The sequence below is a fragment of the Oncorhynchus kisutch genome, linkage group LG19, assembly GCF_002021735.2.
Source record: "Oncorhynchus kisutch isolate 150728-3 linkage group LG19, Okis_V2, whole genome shotgun sequence".
Taxonomy (NCBI): Eukaryota; Metazoa; Chordata; class Actinopteri; order Salmoniformes; family Salmonidae; genus Oncorhynchus; species Oncorhynchus kisutch.
In genome coordinates this window covers 3,232,057-3,239,227 of record NC_034192.2, presented here as the reverse complement: position 1 = coordinate 3,239,227, position 7,171 = coordinate 3,232,057, and the positions used below count along the sequence as shown (strand labels likewise).

The 7,171-nt window shown below is 44.9% G+C and overlaps 1 protein-coding gene across 1 annotated transcript in view; it reads right to left on the bottom strand.

The window, feature by feature from the left end:
- Window positions 1-2,464: 2,464 nt before the first annotated feature.
- The window catches only part of LOC109896588 (aryl hydrocarbon receptor nuclear translocator-like protein 2), a 30,026-nt gene continuing 25,319 nt past the window's right edge, over window positions 2,465-7,171 (bottom strand). The window contains exon 17 of the mRNA XM_031798035.1: window positions 2,465-4,323. Within this exon, the coding sequence (XP_031653895.1) occupies window positions 4,151-4,323 (173 nt within the window). The 3' untranslated portion in view covers window positions 2,465-4,150. The remainder of the gene's footprint in view (window positions 4,324-7,171) is intronic.

The window sequence follows — 7,171 nt, the reverse complement described above, 5'->3', positions numbered from 1 at the left end:
TGGACTCTTATCCATTGTCAGATATTAGACATCTTGATTTTATACAGACAAACAAAGTAAGTCAGCAACTACATCTGATTTAATAGGATCCTAAAAATAGGAAGTGGGAATGCTTACCCCTCTTAGCGAGATACAGCCTCAACTTTGCTCAGAGACTATGACACTGAGAAATGCTGTGTTACTCGAACAAGGAAATAGTTTACCGTAAGTTAAGCCAAATAATAACACAAAAATTCCACTCTACTTGGACCATGGAAATTGCCCTCTGATTTAGTTTAGGAAATACCTGCCTCACACCTCTGACTGGTCAAAAGTAATACACTGCTCAAAAAAATAAAGGGAACACTGAAATAACACATCCTCTGAATGAATGAAATATTCATATTAAATACTTTTTTCTTTACAAAGTTGAATGTGCTGACAACAAAATCACACAATAATGATCAATGGAAATCAAATTTATCAACCCATGGAGGTCTGGATTTGGAGTCACACTCAAAATCAAAGTGGAAAACCACACTACAGGCTGATCCAACCTTGATGTAATGTCCTTAAAACAAGTCAAAATGAGGCTCAGTAGTGTGTGGCCTCCACGTGCCTGTATGACCTCCCTACAATGCCTGGGCATGCTCCTGATGAGGTGGCAGATGGTCTCCTGAGGGATCTCCTCCCAGACCTGGACTAAAGCATCCGCCAACTCCTGGACAATCTGTGGTGCAACGTGGCGTTGGTGGATGGAGCGAGACATGATGTCCCAGATGTGCTCAATTGGATTCAGGTCTGGGGAACGGGCGGGCCAGTCCATAGCATCAATGCCTTCCTCTTGCAGGAACTGCTGACACACTCCAGCCACATAAGGTCTAGAATTGTCTTACAGTAGGAGCAACCCAGGGCCAACCACACCAGCATATGGTCTCACAAGGGGTCTGAGGATCTCATCTCGGTACCTAATGGCAGTCAGGCTACCTCTGGCGAGCACATGGAGGGCTGTGCGGCCCCCCAAAGACCATGACTGACCCACCGCCAAACCGGTCATGCTGGAGGATGTTGCAGGCAGCAGAACGTTCTCCATGGTGTCTCCAGACTGTCACGTCTGTCACATATGCTCAGTGTGAACCTGCTTTCATCTGTGAAGAGCACAGGGCGCCAGTGGCGAATTTGCCAATCTTGGTGTTCTCTGGCAAATGCCAAACGTCCTGCACGGTATTGTGCTGTAAGCACAATCCCCACCTGTGGACGTCAGACCCTCATACCACCCTCATGGAGTCTGTTTCTGACCGTTTGAGCAGACACATGCACATTTGTGGGCTGCTGGAGGTCATTTTGCAGGGCTCTGGCAGTGCTACTCCTTGCACAAAAGCGGAGGTAGCGGCCCTGCTGCTGGGTTGTTGCCTTCCTACGGCCTCCTCCACGTGTCCTGATGTACTGGCCTGTCTCCTGGTAGCGCCTCCATGCTCTGGACACTACGCTGACAGACACAGCAAACCTTCTTGCCACATCTCGCATTGATGTGCCATCCTGGATGAGCTGCACTACCTGAGCCACTTGTGTGGGTTGTATACTCCGTCTCATGCTACCACTAGAGTGAAAGCAAGCACCGCCAGCATTCAAAAGTGACCAAAACATCAGCCAGGAAGCATAGGAACTGAGAAGTGGTCTGTGGTCCCCACCTGCAGAACCACTCCTTTATTGGGGGTGTCTTGCTAATTGCCTATAATTTTCACCTGTTGTCTATTCCATTTGCACAACAGCATGTGAAATTTATTGTCAATCAGTATTGCTTCCTAAGTGGACAGTTTGATTTCACAGAAGTGTGATTGACTTGGAGTTACATTGTGTTGTTTAAGTGTTCCCTTTATTTTTTTGAGCAGTGTATAATATATGCCATTTAGCAAACACTTTTTTAAGACACAAAGCGTCTTAGTCTTGCATATGTTTTAGGTATGGGTGGCCCCGGGAATCAAACCCACAATCCTGGTGTTGCAAGCACCATGCTCTACCCACTGAGCCAATTATTTTTAAATTGTCTGTTAAGTCAACACATATGCATCTCTATGGAAGACATAATTTAGGTGGCACACACATACACTATTGGCTAAGGTGTTGAACTGACAGTCACAGGGACCGGGATCAAATCTTGGTCAGTACCCCCTGAATTAACTACATTGGGTGTCAGAAGTGGGATAGCGCTGCTGAGAGGTCATAAAAATGATTTCCCATCAGTACGAGCACAAGGGACTTAAGCAGAGGGACTCACTTTCTAAAGGAAGAGGGTAGTGTAAGGACCATAGTACTCCTAACGACAATTACTCTTGATAACTATTATATTCACATACATATTTTTTTATATTTCATCTCAGTTGAAATGCTGTTTTCAGATTTTCTATATTTAAGTCATGCCTATAAATGACATTTACAAACTTTCAAGATAAAAACATTTCATATTAAACTTTGTTAATTGGTTCAGATTTGTTTTTAATGTTTAATTGCATTGCGTGGATACATTGGTCAGAGCCAAAGAATATCAACGTTTGACATGCAGCCAATTAATTGGCTTTTCTGTGCCAGATTACTTGATTCTTTGCACATGAAGCCATGATCTTCCCTCACCCAAAAAGTTCAACAACAATCAACACTGCAGGAGTGCACACATCATTGCAATTCAAGTCTTTATGGATTCACTGATATTTCACCTTTTTGTCCCTCAAGTGGCAATCACAATTGCAGAATAAAATGTACACTGCGTTTAGATTGGATCCCAGCAACAGAGACTTTTCTGTTTCTTTTCATGCACTTGGATTTTAAGTATTTGGAAGATGTGCAAACTTCACACAGAAAGTAATGCTCTGTTCATAGTAAAAGCAGACACGGTATTGAGATTGGTTCTGGGACTAAAGAGGCTTTCACAATAGTTTGCTGAAGCAAGGTTTCAAAAGGTTGTTTGCAAGCATTGTTTTCCTTGACTGGATTGTTTCACACCGACACATTTCAAACAAACTAGGATGTGTTTGTATAAGCTCAGATGAACAGGGATGTAGTGGTAAAGAATTAACGTGAGCGCTGAACGCTGGTTGTGGTGACGGGCAGTGAGTATTTTATTTTATTTGATCATTAAAAAGTTGAAGACCAGATACTTAAAACCATTTGAGGACAAAACATAATAAAGCCTGAGAGCTTATTTCCATTGTGTTCCTCTAGGATAGGAAAAGCACACGCTATTGCTAAGAACGCCAACGTTGCATAATAAATGTGTAAATGCTTTTCACAAAATACAAAAGTGTTTCCGAGCGTTTAGCCTGCATCACATCTCTGCAGGTGCATCTTCAGGGTGTTCTGTTTCAGTGTAAATGAAAACATTTCAAAAGAAGCAGCTCTACTTCTGAGTGACTTCAGAAAAAGGTATGCCGCTGTCTTTACAATAGACATGGCAGCAATATTGATTCATCTACACAGACGCCTACAACGCAAGAGCAAAAAGAACAATATACAATTTCACTTTGTAATAACAGACAATGACAATTTGAGTGAAGACACAGTTGTAATGTTTCATTTCAAGTTATTCACACAAGTGATCAGTGTTCAGAGTTAATATACTTTGTAATTGATTAACCTATGCCTTTGTCCACTCCCTTGGAATTTGGGTTGATCACTTTCAAACCTGCGGGAACCCCAAGATTACCGAACTGGTATCGATCTGTGACCCCTCAGATATAGGCAAACTCGGGTGGTTTTAGTACACATTCAGTTACATTGAAACATTGATAAAAAAAATCCCCACCAATTGAGCCAGCTGTGCAAGCCACCAAAGAGTTTGCTGATCTTAGCTCAGGCTGGATTTCTCTTGCTGAAACTTAAACAGAGAGCTGTAGAAGTTCCTCAGAAGCACATAAATCTGTTTCATTGGTAGCGGAGCACATGAAAATAGTCCCTGGATGGAGTTTGTCTAACCATAAACTACAGAGTTAAGGACTGATGGAGTTGGGGGTCAATTCCATTTCAATTCTGGAAGTGAATTGAAATCCCAATTCAGGAATTGGTAGAAATCCTCTTTGAAAATGCTTAAATAAATAAATGAAGTAATGTAGATAGGAATAAATAGCATTTTTCAAATCTTAAATCTTCTCCTGAATTCATGGCATTTGAATCTCTGCTAGTGAGACCAGTGCATGTTGTCAAAGTCTACTGCGTCCCCCAGGTTGGCATCAGTCTGCAGCAGGCTCATGATGACGGCCATCGCAGCCTCGTCGTTGCTCAGGATACCGAGGCCTGGTCCCACCATGCTGTCCAATTTCATCTGGGAGCTCTCTCCTGGGGGAGAATGGGCTGTCATCAAAATCAACCAATACACAGTTATGTTAGTCATACAGTTGAAGATGGAAGTTTACATACACCTTAGCCAAATAAGCCAAATGGCGCCGGAGGAGATGGCCGCCGTTTTACGGTCTCCTAACCAATTGTGCTATTATGTGGGTTTTTTTCGCGATATTTGTAAATGATTTTGTACGTAATGTTTCTGCAACCGTATCTTACGGAAGAAAAGAGCTTCTGGATATCAGGACAGCAATCACTCACCTCAGATTAGACAAAGATTTCTTCAACAACAACAACAAGCGGGACTCACACGATATTCTCCAAACACCCCACAGGGCAGACATCCCAATTATTCGCAAAAGGAAAAGACGTAGAGGACGAAGAGCCGGATGCCTCGTCCGGACCCGCAGAAGACAACTAGGAAAGCTGCCATTACCGTCAATATTACTCGCCAATATGCAATCATTGGACAAACTAGACGAGGTACGATCATGAATATCCTACCAACGGGACATCAAAAACTGTAATATCCTATGCTTCACGGAATCGTGGCTGAATGACGACATGGATATTCAGCTAGCGGGATACACGCTGCACCAGCAGGATAGAACAGCACACTCCGGTAAGACGGACGGACGGACGGACGGGGGGTCTGTGCATATTTGTAAACAACAGCTGGTGCAATAAATCTAAGGAAGTCTCTAGATTTTGCTCACCTGAGGTAGATAAACTGCAGGCCACACTACTTGCCTAGAGAGTTCTCAGCTATACTTTTCGTGGCTGTTTATTTACCACCACAGACAGATGCTGGCACTAAGACCGCACTCAGTCAGCTCTATAAGGAAATAAGCCAACAGGAAACCACTCACCCAGAGGCGGCGATCCTGGTTGCCGGAGACTTTAATGCAGGGAAACTTAAATCAGTTCTACAAAATCACTATCAACATGTTAAATGTGCAACCAGAGGGAAAACAAATTCTAGATCACCTGTACTCCACACACAGAGATGCGTACAAAGCTCTCCCTCGCCTTCCATTTGGTAAATCCGACCACAACTCTATCATCCTGATTCCGGCTTACAAGCTAAAATTAAAAGCAGGAAGCACGGTCTATAAAAAAATGGTCAGATGAAGCAGATGCTAAACTACAGGACTGCTTTGCTATCACAGACTGGAACATGTTCCGGGATTCTTCCGATGACATTGAGGAATACACCACATCAGTCACTGGCTTTATCAAAAAGTGCATTGAGGACGTCGTGCCCACAGTGACTGTACATACATACCCCAACCAGAAGCCATGGATTACAGGGAACATTCGTACTGAGCTAAAGGGTAGAGCTGCCACTTTCAAGGTGCGGGACTCTAACCCAGAAGCTTACAAGAAATCCCGCTATGCTCTGCGCCGAACCATCAAACAGGCAAAGCGTCAATACAGGGCTAAGATTGAATCATACTACACCAGCTCCGACGCTCGTCGGATGTGGCAGGGCTTGCAAACTATTACAGACTACAAAGCGAAGCACAGCCGCAAGCTGCCCAGTGATACGAGCCTACCAGATGAGCAAAATCACTTGTATGCTCGCTTCGAGGCAAGTAACACGGAGGCATACATGAGAGCATCAGCTGTTCCGGACGACTGTGTGATCACGCTTTCCGTAGCCGACGTGAGTAAGACCTTTAAACAGGTCAACATACACAAGGTTGCGAGGCTAGACGGATTACCAGGACATGTGCTCCGGGCATGTGCTGACCAACTGACAGGTGTCTTCACTGACATTTTCAACATGTCCCTGATTGAGTCTGTAATACCAACATGCTTCAAACAGACCACCATAGTCCCTCTGCCCAAGAACACAAAGGCAACCTGCCTAAATGACTACAGACCCGTAGCACTCACGTCCGTAGCCATGAAGTGCTTTGAAAGGCTGGTAATGGCTCACATCAACACCATTATCCCAGAAACCCTAGACCCACTCCAATTTGCATACCGCGCAAACAGATCCACAGATGATGCAATCTCTATTGCACTCCACAATGCCCTTTCCCACCTGGACAAAGGAACACCTATGTGAGAATGCTGCCCGTTGACTACAGTTCAGCGTTCAACACCATAGTGCCCTCAAAGCTCATCACCAAGCTAAGGAACCTGTGACTAAACACCTCCCTCTGCAACTGGATCCTGGACTTCCTGACAGGCCACCCCCCAGGTGATGATAGTAGGTAGCAACACATCTGCCACGCTGATCCTCAACATTGGAGCTCCCCAGGGGTGCATGCTCAGTCCCCTCCTGTACTCCCTGTTCACCCACGACTGCATGGCTAGGCACAACTCCAATACCATCATTAAGTTTGCTGACGACACAACAGTGATCACCGACAACGACGAGACAGCCTATAGGGAGGAGGTCAGAGACCTGGCTGGGTGGTGCCAGAATAACAACCTATCCCTCAACGTAACCAAGACTAAGGAGATGATTGTGGATTACAGGAAAAGGAACACCGAGCACATGCCCATTCTCATCGACAGGGCTGTAGTGGAGCAGGGTGAGATCTTCAAATTCCTTGGTGTCCACATCAACAACAAACTAGATTGGTCCAAACATACCAAGACAGTCGTGAAGAGGGCACGACAAAGCCTATTCCCCCTCAGGAAACTAAAAAGATTTGGCATGGGTCCAAAGATCCTCAAAAGGTTCTACAGCTGCAACATCGAGAGCATCCTGACCGGTTGCGTCACTGCCTGGTACGGCAATTGCTCGGCCTCCGACCGCAAGGCACTTCAGAGGGTAGTGTGTACGGCCCAGTACATCACCGGGTTAAAGCTGCCTGCCATCCAGGACCTCTACACCAGGCGGTGT